At 36.9% G+C, this 17,381-nt stretch overlaps 1 protein-coding gene across 14 annotated transcripts in view; it reads right to left on the bottom strand.

Annotated features, from left to right (window-relative positions):
- The window catches only part of SPAG9 (sperm associated antigen 9), a 113,969-nt gene that overhangs the window by 60,545 nt on the left and 36,043 nt on the right, over nucleotides 1–17,381 (bottom strand). For 8 of the 14 annotated variants that reach the window (XR_004904900.1, XM_036033728.1, XM_036033730.1 and 5 more), the window contains 3 exons: nucleotides 12,508–12,578; nucleotides 5,578–5,672; nucleotides 226–376 (listed from right to left, as the gene is read on the bottom strand). Coding sequence is in view for 13 of the 14 variants with exons in the window: in XM_036033728.1 (XP_035889621.1) it covers nucleotides 226–376; nucleotides 5,578–5,672; nucleotides 12,508–12,578 (317 nt within the window). In the remaining variant the exon portion in view is untranslated. Of the gene's footprint in view, nucleotides 1–225; nucleotides 377–4,717; nucleotides 5,481–5,577; nucleotides 5,673–12,507; nucleotides 12,579–17,381 lie in introns of those variants that run through there. The other 6 variants (XM_028522111.2, XM_036033731.1, XM_028522109.2 and 3 more) reach the window with 4 other exon arrangements.

Here is a 17,381-nt window from a genome sequence, read left to right as displayed (position 1 = left end):
GCCTAAATCAAATAGAAATTTTGGTCATTAGTATCGTTACCTTGCAAAAGAATAGTAAAAACTGAAACTCTTCAGGAAGAGCTCATTAAAAAGAAAAGACAGTTTACCAACTAAAATGTACCCAAACTATTTTGTTTTTATTATGTTTTGATTGTCTAGTACTTCAATTTGGATTAAAAAGCCTTATAAAATATAAATAGAATATTTCAGCAGAAAGAAGTTTACCTTCAGGCTGGTATGAGACCGTGGTTGACTTAACTCCTGAAATTTCCACTGCTCTGATCCAGGGGTCTCTCCACCCTTCTTTGCGTCAGGAGTAAGCAATCCATCTCCAACAGGTAATGGGAAAATCCCTAATGATATAGGGCGTTCTTTTCTATATGGAAAGGGGAGAGAAAACAATTAAGCACTTTTTCATTTTTAATTCTTCATTCATTATGACTATAAGTAATAAACCTGGGCTGTTAAGACTTTAGAATCATTATTTTTAAATAATACTGTCTGCCTATCTGAAGCAGTAGACTTACCAAAGAGAAAGTACAGGTTCTTAAAGTTTAAATCAGCCAGAAGAAATCAACTAAGAAAAGTAGTAAGAAATGATTAAGAAATTTTATAAATTATTGATGAGTTCCTTGCCCAGAAAGCAGTCTGTGGTTTGCTTTCACAGAGAGAATAACTGCTCAATTTTCATTCAGGCTTCAGTCAGCCCTAGGATAACCTGCACCCTCCTCCCCTCCCGTGGAAAGTGACCCGACCTCTGCTTCTAGATTTCCCTCGTCCTCACACTGAGTCCTAAATGTCTGCCCAACCTTCTTCAGGGTATGCCTTTTCTGCCTAAAGGAAATGAACATATGATCTAAAGCAGGGTAACTGATTAAACAGTAAAAAGAGCTCAAAAGGCTATCATCCCCTAAAGCAAGAACCCATGTACAAGTTCCTTTTAATCACAGTACATATGAAAAAACCACTGTCAGTTTTTCCAAACAAGGAGGCCAAAAATTCTATGAAAGGCTCTAGTTTCCATTGCTTTGTGGGAGATTTCAATGAACAAGAGTTACAATTTTAATAATAATAGAATTGCAACAAGAAACTCGACCTTTGCTGATGCATAGAAATTTCCAAATCTAAGGGATCTTAGAGTATGGAAGCAAGCCTACCACAAGGTCATCCTAGGTCATTAACTCAAAAGTGTGGAAACTGGCAAGGCAGGGGACACTAAAAGTTTAGGGCAGTAAACTCAACCTTTACTGGTAGTAATTTAAGTTTGAATAGAAACACTGAGGTTATAATAAAAGTTGCAAAGTATTCATTTTTGCTAAGTATGTATTTTATTCTGTAAACTCATTTTTATATCAAGAAACTTAAGCCACTTTTGAAATGTGCCCTCACTTAACACAAAGGGTTTGCCCCTCCATTACTAATGACAATCAGAAAGGGTTGTAAAACCACCAGAACACTTTCTTAAGATTAGGTGAAGCAAAGGGTCAAGAGACTGCATTTTATTAAGGTGGTATGCACAAGAAAATGAAACAGGACTTGATCAGTTAGAGTTAATTATTCATCATTTCCTCACACTTGGGTTGCTTTTCCCACTTGATTTGGGAGGAAAATTCGAATGCAGGTAGGCAGCACAATAAAAGGCTAGATTTTAATACCAAATCCAAGTCTGTGATGATGAGCTGCCAAAACAACCAAATGACAAAAATTAAAGTAACTCATCGGCTATCCTGTTTATACTGGTTATTCCCAAATGCTGGTTCAGCAACAAAGTTTTCATAATTTCATGGCAAAGAGATGCATTATGTATTGTATCATTATTGGAAAATATAGTACACATTTTACACATACATTTCCACATATCATGGACCCTGTTCTTTCTTGAGAATGACCCTTTTCTACATCTTCTCTGCTTCTTTGACTTTAAAATGCTCTTTCTTTCATCAAATTATAATGACAGCAATTAGAAAGTGTTTTGTTTTCCATACTTGGCAAAATAAAAAGTTGTTGACCTGATGCTTATCCCTTAAGTTTGGGGGAACATATTGTGGGAACTGAAAATCTTAATGATATAAACAAAGGAGTGACTGGGAATTTAATAGATGGATTTGATGGAAAGCTCTCTAACCCAAAATACAAAGACAACCAAGAATACACACTAAAGACTTCACGTGAATCCATCACACTGCTAACAAAATCAAAATAGAGGCCAGTCATGAGAATTATCTTCTTATATGGCTGATAACCATTCATTTTCACACGTGTCAAACACTGAAAAAGTGTCTACTGTAGATCCAAGTTTTACTTTCCTACTACTGGTTAATTACAAGAGTTGTTCACACCTCTTTATTTTGCTTTTATTAATCATTTAGATACTGCTCTATACAGAGGGAATTTTCTTCAGCCACTGGCAGCTATCTATCACTGAAACTCGGGCTTACATTGTTCCAACTCTTAAAAAATCATCTTACTACATACATTTCTTCTCTCCTCCTTTTACTGATAAATTACATAAGAGTTAGGGGGAGGGAGAAGGACATGTAATTATGCAAGCCAGTTGGAATCCTACTTTGGAAAGAAACCCAAAATATGACCATTAGTTTTACACTATGTTGGTATGCATGTTTAGTACTCTATGTGTTAACTGCTTCAGTAAAATTCACAGAAGAAACCAAAGAGTGGGATTAATGGAAAAATATGAAGTGGCAGATTTAAACCTCAGATGTTTCAGTGCTATCACTGTCTAGAAACAAAACTATAAACTATCAGAATCCTTGTTGTATTCTTTTAAAAATGGCCTTAGTTTCATACATCCATTTTTTAGTTGTTCATTGAAATGTTACCTTACATGCATAAATAATTTCACAAATATGTTTTGGCTTTATTAACATTTAAAGTAAACAATCATATATATGGCAGTAAAAAAAATTACACATGTTCAGTACTGTGTGGCAAGCACTGAAATGGATGACTTATATATACGATCTCATTCATCTCCATAAGGAAATAGGGATTTGTGTCTCAGTCTTCAGATTAGGAAAAGTGACACTCAGAGACTAGACACTGGTAACTGGCAGATAGGGTTCAAAGTCAGACCTGTTTGACTCCAAGGCCCATGCATTTTCCTTGGAGCTACCCACTTCTTGACAGTTCAATTTTAATTTTGAAGACTTTGATATCTTTGTTCAGATTAACAGCAACTTTTGTGTCAAGGAACTTACTGAATTTAATCATAAGCTATTTGATCAGTAAAATAGCTGGAGCTAAAACAGTTATGCCAAAAAGGGGGTACACATAAGTAACTATGGAAACTATCTACTTGTTTAGTGTACTATATACCTTATAACTGGTTAAGTATAAAATGATCATGTCACTTGATTTTTAAAACCACCCAATGGGGTGAGAACCTCAGAGGAGGAAAATCAAACACAGAGGAGCAAGCAATTTGCTACAGGCCCATGGCTAACCCATCTGTGGCGGAGCATGTGTACCCAGGCAGCCCAGCCATGGAGCCTCTCACCCGCTTCGAATTAGCCTTATTTTAATATTCTACATATTCTTAAGTTAAGGTATATTTAATTTCCTAAAAGTGTACACACACACACACACACACACACACACACCTTTCATGTACTGCAATATACACAAGTAATAAGATCTCTCCTTGTTTTTATAAAACCACGAAAGGAAATGACCAAGGTATTTAGTTCTAGACCATAAAATTTAATTTCTGGGCCTTAAACTAATGTTGAATATGAACTGGCCTGTGAATTAAAAAGAACAGATTGAAGAAATGTACTACTACTTTAATTCCTCTCAATTTATCTAAACCCACAATTAGAAGTATTTTAAAGTAAACATTTAAATAATAAAATCTGTACACTATGAACCTTCATTTAAAACCATGTGCAAGCAGAATGCTGAACAAATCAGAGTTTAGTTTGATGAGTTAGAAACAAAAGAAAGCCAAACCTTAAACCTCTAAAATGTAGGAGATGGTTCCTACAGGGTACAAGTAGAGTGAACAGCAGAAAAGCTAGAGATTAATGACTACCCCCACAAGCAGGCATGAATGTTTGTCACCCAAGTCTACAAAGAAAGGGCAACATCTGACTAAACAATAGTGAATAGGCTTTGTAAAGCTTTCACAACTTTGATGTGTAAATAATGGAGGAAAATGCATTCCTGGCCCTAAAAGGTTTAAATTCTTTCACTTTAAAATATAATTTGTTTTAAGAGAAAAATTAGTTCCCATGAGCTGCTATCAAAAATTGCAAAAATAACGACTGAACCGCTAACAGTCAAAGGATAATTGGAACAAAATAAACACCTCCAGCCTTTGTCTAATCAACTCTGTGTCCCAGCATAAAAGATATCTGCCCCTAAAAGCTCCTATGCTAAACTAGAGGTTGTATGAACTTGGACCTGGCACTCTACTTCTGCTCGCCCCTCACTCTTTCAACACTCTGCTTAAAACAAGACCACACTGACCTTGTACTTGTAGGTAAGTACAATATGAAAACCCTTTTCTGAAGTCCTCGGTATCCAAACATAAAACAGCATCCCTACATGCCGGTCTACAAATGAATACAAATAAAAATAGAAACCCTAGCTTCAGGCCATTTTCCATTGTTTCAATCTGCAACAGAAATGGTTACAAAGCAGATGCCTGAAGCTTGAGAAAAACCAACTAAACGGGCTGCTAAGAGAGACTGAGTACCTGAGTATCCTTGGTAGGTTCTGCGTCAGAGCCGGCACACCGGTAGAGATAGAAAAGTGCACAAGCAGCAATACAGAGAGAGACACTAAGATAGCAGAATTAATGACCACCGCCCCGCCAACGAAGCCAAACACAAACAGCAGCATGCATCCAGGACTCATGGCGCTGTGCTGGCATGGTGAACCGCCCGAACCAGGAGGCCTACACGGGGGCCAAAGGGGTATCTTTGTAGTAAGGATCTGTCATTCAGCTGCTGCCACGAAAACAATGCCATCAGCAGCAGCTTCCCACTCCGTCCTGCAGCAGCTCCGAAGCGGTGACGTCACCCCGCTCTCCCCACCTCATAACCATAGAGCTGCTGCCCCTAGCATTTATGCAGCAATCCTGAGCGACAGGCAGCCTATTAACCGTGTTCCTCTCCACTAAGAGTCCTGGCTTCGCTCATTGGCTACAATGCTTGGAGATCTACATAATTTATTCAAACTCCTACATCGAACAGAAGTCTCGCTAACCCTTTCAAACATGCCTCTCAGTAACAAAAAGGACTTTAACCAGGAGGACTGAAAATGTCCCGCGTTCCTAAACACCAGAAAAATTTAAACCTACTGTAATCTCCATTAATAGAAAACAATAAAATACAACAATATGCTGCTTATATGGCATGGCTCACAATTTACCTTTGAAATGGTGAAGGTTGTTTCTATTTTTCTATGCTATTCTTTCCTATAGCATTCCAACCACAGTAGGGAGCTTTTGAACCAGCCTAGCTATTGTTCCAGGATTAAAGAACAGAGAGAAACAGAAATAGACAGATCATTCATTTCTCTTTTTTCTCAAGGCAAACATATAACACAGCTTACCTAATTCTACTATGTGCAGTAGACTCTAGTTGATCACTCCCTGAGAGCTGATGAAGTTTTGTCCTTTCTAAGTGTTCCATATAATTATGGATCATCTGTTATGAAGAAAAAAAATACACAAAAAATTTAAGACTAATACCTGGAATAAAAAACATGAAGTTTTAACAAGGAAAACATTTTTGTATAAATTTCTTATTTATCAGATCACCAACAGCCCCATTTAAAGGATTATTAGGCCCCGGCTGGGTAACTCAGTTGGTTAGAGTATCATCTCAATACACCAAGGCTGCAGGTTCGATCCTCAGTCAGGACGCATATAAGAATCAACCAATGAATGCATTAAGTGGAACAACAAATCAATGTCTGTCTCTGTCTCTCCCTCCCTCTCTCTCTCCTCTCACTCTAAAAAATGATAAATCAATTTTTAAAATTATTTTTTTTAAGAATGTCAGAATGAAAACATTTTGGAGGGGAGGGTTGGGGGAGGTAGAAGAGGGCAAAGGAGGGATAAATGGGGACAGAAAGAGACTTTACTTTAGGTGATGGATGCACAATGCAGTGTGCAGATGTTTTGTTGAACTGTACACTTGAAATCTGTATGGTTTTATTAATCAATGCCACCCTAATAAACTCAATTAAAAATAATTTTAGTGGCAAAGAAATGTGCAAATGCTTACATTTAAGGATGCTGTATTCATAAAAGTAGGCAACATGCTGCTTAGCATGGCAAAAAAAAACCTTTTTTACATTGTGATACTATTAAATGATATAATTTTGACACAATACAAATTAGAACACAGATAATTGGGAAGTGATCAGAGAATTGGTTAAAATAATAGAGGGCATCTGAGAAGTTCCTTCAGTGAAATGGGAAACAGTAGAAATTAACATGAAACTTGAGAAGAAAATGACAAGGAGAAAAATCTAAGATGTCCTCAGAAGAGCTTCCAGCTGTAAAAGTTTTTTTTTTTTTTTGATCTACATTTTTATTGGAAAACATAAAGAATTTTTATTTTATTTTTTTTAATTTTAATCATTGTTCAAGTACAGTTTTCTCCCCCCTAAAAGTTTTTTGTGTAACAAAACCATACCTTTATGTGGTGATCTCTTCTATTTTACAAAGGATGTGCAGGGTAAAGATCATTTTCAAGTTAATTAATTTAATTAAAATCCAAGATGTTTACATATTATTTCTATATATTTAGTTGAAAGAATGCTAGTATAGTTTCTCCTTTGCTAAATTACTGGTATCATTACTTAATCTAATTATTTATATAGCAGCACATTAAAACAAATAAAAAATCAGAGCACTGTGATTGTGTGTCTTAGATGGACAAGTTGAATATGGAAGTGAAAATTTCAAGCATATTAAATATATAAACTGCCAAGAAATTCTACAGTCCTATTGAGATTCTCAATAATCTGTAGTTCCACTTTTAAGAAACTTAAATCTGACATTAAAATATGTAAAATGCAGTAAGTTTCTATTATAAAATTTAAAAGCCTTTGCTAGATACTAACATGATATGAATAATAAAAATAAAAAAAGAACAACAAAAGTAGGCAGGGGGGCAAGGGAGAAAAGAGGGGGAAGGGTCTAATCAATAAGCAGGTACAAATGACCCATGGGCATGGATGACAGGGTGGGGGACTGACTTTGGGGGGAGGAGCAATGGGGAAAACTGGGACAACTGTAATATAACAATTTTTAAAAAATAACAAAAGGTATGTTATCAATATAAGAAATGTAAATATTAAGAGTAGGCAAACAGAAAAGTCAGTATCTTTTTTGGGAATATTCCCTGAATTCTTAAAACTGTAGCATATCTTTGAAATTTCTGAACTTTAGCTGTATGAAGGTGGGTTTCAATATTAATAATTTAAATATGCATTGTAGCATTTTAAAAAGATAACTGTTGAAAGAGAAAATATTTAAAAATTTAAAAATAATTTTAAAGTACTCTTTTGTTGTGAATATTTTACTTGGCATTCATGTACAATCATGAAATATCTAACCCAATTTGAAAATTATTAACAAATAAACATAATGCTGAACTCTGATGCATGAATTAAGATGAGTAATTCTACCAAATCACACACTTTTAAAAAATATTTTTATTTTTTTAAAGAGAGGGAAAGATAGGGAGAAGGAACTTGGCCCATAACCCAGGCATGCACCCCAACTGAGAATCGAACTGGTAACTCCTTAGTTCACAAGCCAGCACTCATTCCACTGAGCCACACCAGCCAGGGCTCACATTTTAAAATAAATAATTAATCAGGTTTGTTCCCACTTAAGACTAGTCCAAATAAGAAATGTACAAGACAAAGAAAAATGAATACAGAATCACATGAATATGGTATGTGAAAATATTTTTTAGCCTTTAAATTTATATATACACTTATTTTAAATTTACAGATTTTCTCTTTAATAACAGTTTTGTAAAAATACAGTTTGTCTTTGTGGCAGCAAGCCAGAAATAATAAGCTGTTTTCTTCTTGTGTCAGGAAGAACTCTAAGGAAAAATAGTTATTTTTTAGAAATGTATTTATTTTTAGAGGGGAAGAGAGGGAGAAAGACAGGGAGAGAAACATCAATGCGTGGTTGCCTTGCACCTGCCCCCCACTGGGGACCTGGCCAGCAACCCAGGCATGTGTCCTGACTGGGAATCGGGAATATAACCAGCGACCCTTTGGTTCCCAGGCTGGTGCTCAATCCACTGAGCCATACCTGCCAGGGCTAAGGAAAAATATTTAAATGAGACTAATGTAACAAAATGATATTTGGGCCAAATATCAATTTATATCTTCAAAAGGTTTTAGAAAACCTAAGTTGAATTCTTTTATACTGGATGGTAATCATATAAAGTTGGTTAGTTCCAATGGAAGAACCTCAATTTCATTAAGCAATTCAGATGAACAGAAACCTCCCCTAGATTGCTTTTATAGTAATCTATTTATTTAATATAGAATAAAAAGAATTCTAAATAAAATACAAAGAATCAGTTTTACCCCAAAATAGTCTAGCTACAGGTTGATTCTTGTCTTAAATGATTAAATTAAAAATGTTTTTAATTTAGAAAATGTTGAATTCTAAACCTTCAAATGACTGATCCCAATTCAGATACAGTATTCTACCATTCCAAAATGCATTGCCTAGGTAATGAGACTGGTTTCAACCCAACTGCACTGGAATAGGAGAGAGTAGTAACAAAGTAGCAGCTTACACTTACTGAACACCAACTACAAGTCAACTAGTGCATTTACAGCCAGCCATTGCTTCATTTAAACCTCACAACAGTATTAGAATTTTAGGGGACTCCAGTTTAAGGAGAGCAAAATAACTTGTCCTATCTGACTAGCCAGTTAATCATCAACTATGTTCTGTCATTAGCTGGTTGGCTTTGGGGCCACAGCTCAGGTCCCTCTGACTCAGTCAACTGAGCAGGTAAGCCTCATAGGACCCATGGTGTAATGTGACCTTTTAGTCAGTTCTCTAGGCAGACAATAAGCTCATTGTCTTTTCTTCCTCACACCCACAAGAAAACCCCACACCCTTAAGCATTTCCTGACGTCTGAAATAAAATATGCACTAACTCTATAAATGCACACAAGAGTAGAAAATATAAATTGTACCAAAAATAAATTTTAATCACAGGGCTTCACAATGTAGCTCTGGTCTTTGAAAATCACAAGTGGGAGGGCAGGATCAGTACTGCCAGACAGAGGAGAAAGAGAAGAGAGTAAAATGGAAGATGTTTTAGATAACCTACAGTTGGGTCCACCAGCCTCATCCCCTCAATCTCAGAGCTGCAGTTCTTAAATTTCTCAGGTATGCACATCTATTCATACATAGTCAGGTATCAAGTCAGCAACCAACAGCTACAGTCATAAAAAAGGATTGCAAGCACACTGTCTGAAAAGTCCCAACTCCCCTCCCTCCCGGAGAAATGTTCACAATTGAGGTTGACTGTCAGCTTGGAATAAAACTAACAAGAAAGGCAGTAGTGAGGTTCTGAAGACAGTAGCATGGATCCCTGTAATTGTGTTGAACTTAAATCCTTCCATATTCAGCCCAACAATCAAATGTCTACATCCACAGAGCCACTCTTCTTAAAGCTGCTGAGATGCCGTAAAGCAAAAGGGCACAGAAAAATTTCCAGTACATTTAACACCCATGTATTCCACAACCCCAAAGTGTTACTGAAAACAGACAATGGATTCAGACAGACCTAGATTCAAATCCAGTCACATACTAGCATGGGATTTGGGACAAATCACTTCATACTGTTTTGAAACTTCAATATGTAAAGTGGGTTTGATCAGAGGATAAAATGAGAATGCACTGAAATATTCCCTGATGTAAGACCAGGGTTCAAGTTTTTGGGAATTAATGTTAAGAGTATGTACACATCTGGTCGAGTGCCTCACAATTACTTGATGTTTATTATTTCCTCAACTTCCCTCTTCTTTAAGTATGTTTTCTTTTAAGCAATTTCAGTGATGTGTATAAAATTTTGGATTTGATTAGAGAACAGTTATTCACGTGACAAAAATAGCCATAGATTTTCCCTAAGCAGCAAACAATGTGTTGGAAAGTGCTATTGAAACATTCTTGTGCCTATTTTAAAAGCTTACTTTAGTTTGTAATAATAGTGAAAAAATGAAGGTTAAGTCCTTCAGACTTCCTTTCCCTAAAGGTTTCCAGAATTTACCTTTCAAGGACACCTGGGTCATTAGCACTGGATAGCTATTTATAATTGCTAATTGAATGACATTTCTTGGGCAGATGTATAAATACAGAAAAATGTGGCCTCCAGTGAACAAACCCACATATCAAAGCAGCTATTTCGGTGTTACATGAACCTTCCTTGAGGCAGGGCAAAATAAAGGGAGCCGGTCGGGGTCGAGAGTAGGAGCTGCTAGGACTGAGGGAGAGGACCTGATGAAAAGAGGTGCCCTGCTACACGCCGAATCAGCCTTGGTAACTGCACAGGCCTAGGTCTTGAATTGGAGAATTTAAGAGTTCTCCTGGGATCTTTTTTCTTCCTGGAACTATCCTTCTGTGAAGGAGTAGAACAAAAAAAATTACTATATCTTTTTATTTCAAGGTGTCAGGTTGCTTTTCTATAGCAACATCACTTTTATTAAATAAATACGTGGCCCTGGCTGGTGTGGCTTAGTGAAATGAGCCCCAGCTTGCAAACTGAAAGGTCACTGGTTCAATTCCCAGTCAGGGCACATGCCTGGGTTGTAGGCTAGGTCTCCAGTTGAGGGCATGTGAAAGGCAACCCATTCAAGAATCTCTTGCACACAGTGGTTTCTCCCTCCCATCCCATTTCTCTAAAAATAAATAAATAAAATAAAAAGTAAAATAAGTATGTGAGAAAAATGATGAAATTTCCCTTTATGGTGATTTTTCAAGAATGCATGTATTTTATGCACACTTCAGTTTAACACATCATACTTTAATAATCCTCAATTATTACAAAGGTTAGAATTTCAATGAAAAAAAAAGGATTATTCATCACTATCACTTATTTCTGGTATATACACATATTCCCCCAAACATACTTATAGCATCGATAAGCACTACTAGTAAACACCATGTACAAGGCATTGTTCAGCTACTGAAATGAATGGTGTAAAAAGAACCAACAATAAGCCTTTACCAATCGTTGTTTTAACAGTCTTGATCTCCACCAGGTGTCATCTCACTAAAGTGCAGGTATTTTCTATATCCTGAAAGGCTTCTGTGAAGCTGTTCCTGTCTTCCCAGAGCTCTATGGTTCCAGCCCTCTGTGGCCAACCTTTTCCCTCTGCCACTGAATTTCAATTCTGTGACACTTCATGCTTTGTGTGTGCGGCTATGTAAGCTAAGATAGTGATATCAAACCTTTATGTCAGAAGGAAATTCAAACCCCTCTCCAAGAACGTTTTAAGCACATTATTCCAAAGCCAATAAAACCGAGTGCAGTGGGTTTTATCTCCCTGAAAAGCAACAATACATAGGTCTCCACCAGAAGCAGGATAAGAGATCACACAAACTAGTAAAAGAAAAAAGGGGAGCTAAAGACTGGAACCGTCTGTATCATGGGAGAGACTGGACTAGAAAGGGGAAAATAGAGGAATTCTTACTTTGTTCTTGTAACAGATAGTGCATGCATCTATGGAAGCTCTATATATTTAAATATGTGACCCCCAAGGTGATCATGATACAACAGAAACAATTTTCACGTTAAGGAGATATAAACAAAAGCAACAAATGAAAGGCTGACAGAGAATCATAACATGTTAAAAAAAAAAAACCCAAGTACATTTTCTAACTTACTAATAGATTATGTACTGGGGTTATTAAATTAAAATACTGAAAAATATCAAAATTTTGGCTTTGTGACTTTACATATGTAAGTGCTATGATATAGTAGGAGGCGCTGTCCTATTAAAACACTGAAATTTCATGCAGAAAACCCGTTTTAGAGTCATTTTGATTTAACACATTATAATTTGTGTTTATATTATTTGTTGTAAGCTTAAGGCAAATAAGTCCTTTATCTGAATTATAAATGTCAAGAATCCTACACACAATTGGCCAATCCATCATCTATCAACTGTTAACAAGATAAACTAAGCCAATTCTCTCACGTTAGCATCGTGTACCCCTTTGATTACGCACACCTAAGTTTTCACTCGACCAGCCCCAGGAACAACTACCGGAGGCACGCTCATTCATCAAGTGAAAAGTCAATTCCAAATAAAAAACATTAAAAACCGACATTTGGTAATTAGGCAAATGTTACATGAAATTTAATGTTTTCTGAAAATTATCCCGAAGAATCATACTAGCTGGTTTTCACAAAAAATTTAAGACATAATTCGAAGGTTTTTTGTACTCAATATCAGCATGGTAAGAATGACCCAAAAACCCACCTCAGTGTGTCTTTGATGTAATGCATTATATTCTTTCTTCAGTTCTGCTTCTCTTTCTTCAAGTCTGCTAACTGAAATTAAGATACATACACTTAATCAAAACAAAATATAAAAAATTTACTTGAAAATTCCATCTTAAAATCTTGGAATGAGTTAGCCATGATCCTTAGCAACTTTAGGACTCAGTGCTGCATATGAAATTCTTCACAGAGCTAGCAACCTCATTTTATCATCCCTAATAAATAAAACTTTCAGAGGGGAGATAAACTGGATTTAAAAAAAATTAAACAGCAGAATGCTTCTCCTAACACACATAGGTTTAAAGTTTATCAGGTCATCCCCCTAAATAGGTTTTTTAAATGGTATAAAATTAACTCTTTCAAAAGCACTTTGCAAATCACCTCATAGAAGTTTTAACCTGGGATTAGGGCCCAAATCTTTGATTTCTAACATTATTCAAGCTCTTTTTTCCCTACAGAGCTGTGTGTGAAAATGCCACTGTTTTTAAGCATTGGAATACTTCTGCTTTGAGTCTTAATTGCAGAGATTCATCATCTTTTATTTAGCTCCCTCTGCTGATGGAGTTTGTGAGGGGCACTGATTTGGGGAAGTGCTCACAGAGCACTACTTTATGATAGCAAACAAAAGTTTTAGACTAGAAAAAAAGCCTTTAAAAAATCTAAAAAGTTTTAGATTGCTCGGACAGGATTTCACAGGAAAGAATATAACAGAGAGGACTGACTCTGAGAGAAGGTGGAGTTCAAGTAGGACCACGAAGAAACTGTAGCACTCAAAATAGATGATGATAATAGGAGTGTCCCAGGCACTGTTACCACAGAGATGGGAACAGAAATCCATGCTGCTGGTAAGGCAGAGAAGGGGGACTGGCCAGCCTGGAGGAGCCCACACTGGCTGCGAAGTAGGAGGAGGCAGTCTGCTGGGGAGAAATACAGCTGGTGCTAGAGGAGCCTGTCAGATACTCATTTAGATCTGTCTGAATGCCTGACATTAGTTAGAAACTCTCCTGGTACAAGGGTCAGCTACCTGCGAATACACAAGGAAGTTTGTAAGTGATAATCCTGTGACTGTGTGAACACAGCAGATATGAAACAACACAGTGTGTGCTACTTGATAAACTCATAATGGTTTGCGCAGCTTTTTTTGCCACCTTCGTTTGAGTATCTTGAAGATATGTTACTAATTAGGCAAACTGTAGCTCTGACTTCCGATTTGTTTCTAATCAAATCTCTAATTTGGCTCATTAAATTTACACCAGTGAGTAAACACACATTACAGTCCCCATGATGCACACATTGTTGTACCAAGCAAGGGTTTAATATAGGTGCTACTCATCCTGCGGCTGAGAACAAGAGAAAACAAACTTGTAATGCGGATGTGTTGTGATAACACAATAGATATCGAAACCGTAATTTTTAGTGCTACTTCTCTGCTTTTTACATGAAAAGAGTAAATCTAAGCAAGTTGAGACATTTAGTAACAATTTCTACTACTTGTCAATCTGGTCTAAAAGCTTAATCCTAAAACTGCTGGGTAAACCTTATCTATTTTTAATTGCACAACTTCAAGATTTTCTCGGTATTATGCAACCAAGAAAACAAAAACTGGAGGCTAAGGCTAAAATAAACCACAACTATTATCTATAACCTTCAATTTCAAATTTGTGTCCCACACTAAACCCTTGTTATTCTTGTCAGCTAATTTGGTGTGAATCCTTCAAATAAATTTATATTACCATCACTACCACTACTAACAGCTAACATTATTAGTACTTATTATGTACCATGAACTGTCTGACATATGTTACATAAACTAACTTATTTGAGCCAGACACCAATCTTATGATGAAAGTCTTATTATATTCATTTTAGAAACAAGGTAACCAAAGCAAAAAAGGAGTCTAGTAACTTACTTGCCCACAGTCACAGAGCTAATAAATGAGAAAACCAGGGTTCCTGATGGAGGAACCTGGGTCCAGAATCTGTTTTGAATTACCATGCTATAATGCTGCCTCTCAAGAAATGCTCTTTATATAATACTCTGTTTTATATATGGGAGCCTACTTTAAAATTTTACTCATAAAAAAAAGTAGAATACTTATGAAAAGAACCTAGTCACAGACAGGTACTTCAACTCAAAGGTATAAAAATGCTAAGTAAAATACATGCCCAACTTTATTAATCATGGAAATGCATTTTAAAACCAAATGCAAGACCACTGCATACCTGTCAGAATAGCACAAATGAAAAACACAATGCATCCAGTGCCGGTGAAGCAATAGGAACTCACATACAGTGCTGATGGGAGTATGAACTGGTATGTCCAATTTGAAAACTGGCAAGATTTAATAAAGTTGAATATTTGACAATCCTATGACAACTTAATTGCTAAGAAGTATATAAGTGTGTCCATCAAAGGGCAGTTAAAACAGTGCTCAGAGTAGTACTATTGTAATAATCCAAACCTGGAAACAAACTATCAACAGCAATATGTTTAAAAATTCATGTAGTAGAATACTACACAACAATGAGATGAACAAATTATTGCTAGACACATCATGGACTAATCTCACAAACAGGATATTGAGGGAAAGCAGCAGAAGCAAAAGAATACAAAGTTCATTCTGGCTAGTGAGGCTCAGTTGGTTGGAGCGTCCTCCTGTAGATGGAAAGGTTGAGGGTTCCATTCCTGGTCAGGGCACAAGTGGTGGGTTAGATTCCTGGTCAGAACGTGACCAAGAAGGCAACCAATCGATGTTTCTCTCTCTCTCTCTCCTTGCCCACCTCTATCTAAAAGAAATGAAAAAAAAAAAAAAAAAAAAAAAAAAAAGGCAAGCCCTGGCTGGTGTGGCTCACTGGATTGAGTGCTGTGAACTGAAGGGTCACTGGTTCGATTCCCCGTTAGAGCACATGCCTAGGTTATGGGCCAGGTCGCTCGTAAGGGGTGTGTGAGTGACAATCACACATTAACGTTTCTCTCCTTCTTTTTCTCCCTCCCTTCCTCTCTCTCTAAAAATAAGTAAATAAAGTCTTTTAAAAAAATGTCCTTGGGTGAGGATAAAAAAAAGTGTAAACACATATGGAACTAATCAAATGTATTACAAGCCAGGATACTGGTTACCTTTGGGGAGGAGTTAGCAATCTGACGAATACAACCTCACGCCATCCCGGTCCAAACACAGTATATTTCCATTCACATAGAAACTTCCCTTGGCTTCAATACTTGTTATTGTTTATGTTCTCCAGCAACTGCTATAAATCCAACAGGATTTAATCAGACTATTCAGAACCATTACAAACAAGGTGTGCTTATTCATCATTAAAATGTATAGGCAGTCCTGGTTGGTGTGCTCAGTGGATTGAGTACCAGCCTACAAACGGAAAGGTTGACAGTTCAATTCCCTGCCAGGGCACATGCCTGGGTTGTGGGCTGGGTCCCCAGTTGGGAGCGTGCAAGAGGCAACTGATTGATGTTTCTCTTGCATGCTGATGTTTTTCTCCCTTTCTTTTTCTCTCACTTTCCCTCTCTGAAAATAAATCTTAAAAAAAAACCCCAACAATATAAGTAGATGAGCAAAAATGTTACCAGATTAAAGAATTATAAAAAGAACAAAGACAGGCATCCTGGGAAGATAAATTGGAATTATTCTTTTGAAGGTCACGTTGGTGATATCTGTTAAAATAAGCAATGTGTGTATCTTTTGACCTAGTATTACCATTCTTATTTAAAACACACCAATGTCCAAAGATACGAAAATGGATGTTCTATGCAACATATAGTAACTCCCAAAGTGGAACTACCCCCCAGATCTGTCATTAGTTGGTTGGTGAAGTGAATTACGATGTAGTTGTGGCTTCGCTAGTTCCAAGTTATGTTGTCTTAGGTATGTTAACCTCTCTGGGCCTCAGTTTACTTATTTGTAACTGACAAATAATGACAGCACATCAGAGCTGAGGTTAGCCTTGAGTGAGTTAATATTTGTAAAGGGTGCAAAGTACTGCCTGAGCACACATTTTTCAAATACAACAACAAAAGGAAATGTTGAAAGCAATGCAGTATATCTATATGTACTGACATGGATGGTGCCTGGAACTGAAGGGGAGGATGTTGAATATTGCTATATCTGAGAATAAAAAATACAAAACAACTTCCAATATGCCATTACCATGTCAACAAAGCCAAAACCGAACTGATTGTCTCTCCCAAACCTCTTTGCTCTTTTCCATAATCTTCTTTGGCAAAAATCTTCAGTTATTCTTTAGTTCTTCTCTTTCCCTCACATCACATATCCAATCTATCAGCAAACTGTTTTACCTTCATAATAAACCTCAATTCTGACCACTTTTTACCATCTCCATCACACTCACCTTGATCTAAGACATCACCTCTTGCCTGAATTACCACAAGTATCTCCTGACCAGTGTTCTCTGCTGTAGCCTTTGCTCCCTGGTAGTCTCAAAACAGTAGTGTGGGTGAAGTCAGACAGTGACCGACTGAGCAAAACCCTGTCCCATTGTTGTTTTTTTTTAATCCTGACAATACGACATACATGTACACACATATACATTTACTGAAACTACATGTGCCGCTCCTGGGGCTGGCCCAATAAAAACGTCCCACACATAAGGCTCCACTTCCTTTCCCCTCTCCTCTGACTTAACATACGTGACTGGTGGACTTGCAGCTGAAAGCTGAAAAGAGCCCGTGTTGTCAAAGGAGCCACCCTTCCATGGGGAACATCCACTTTAAACTTCACAGGAACAACAAATAACATACAACATTTGAGTCAATGCGTATGTATTTTGTGGCATAGTTTGTGTCTTCGTTATTCTGGATGATTTTCTGCATGTTTTTCT

This window comes from Phyllostomus discolor, chromosome 8 (genome assembly GCF_004126475.2).
Source record: "Phyllostomus discolor isolate MPI-MPIP mPhyDis1 chromosome 8, mPhyDis1.pri.v3, whole genome shotgun sequence".
Taxonomy (NCBI): Eukaryota; Metazoa; Chordata; class Mammalia; order Chiroptera; family Phyllostomidae; genus Phyllostomus; species Phyllostomus discolor.
The sequence above is the reverse complement of the archived record's forward strand: the minus strand, read 5'-3'. Positions and strand labels throughout refer to the sequence as shown.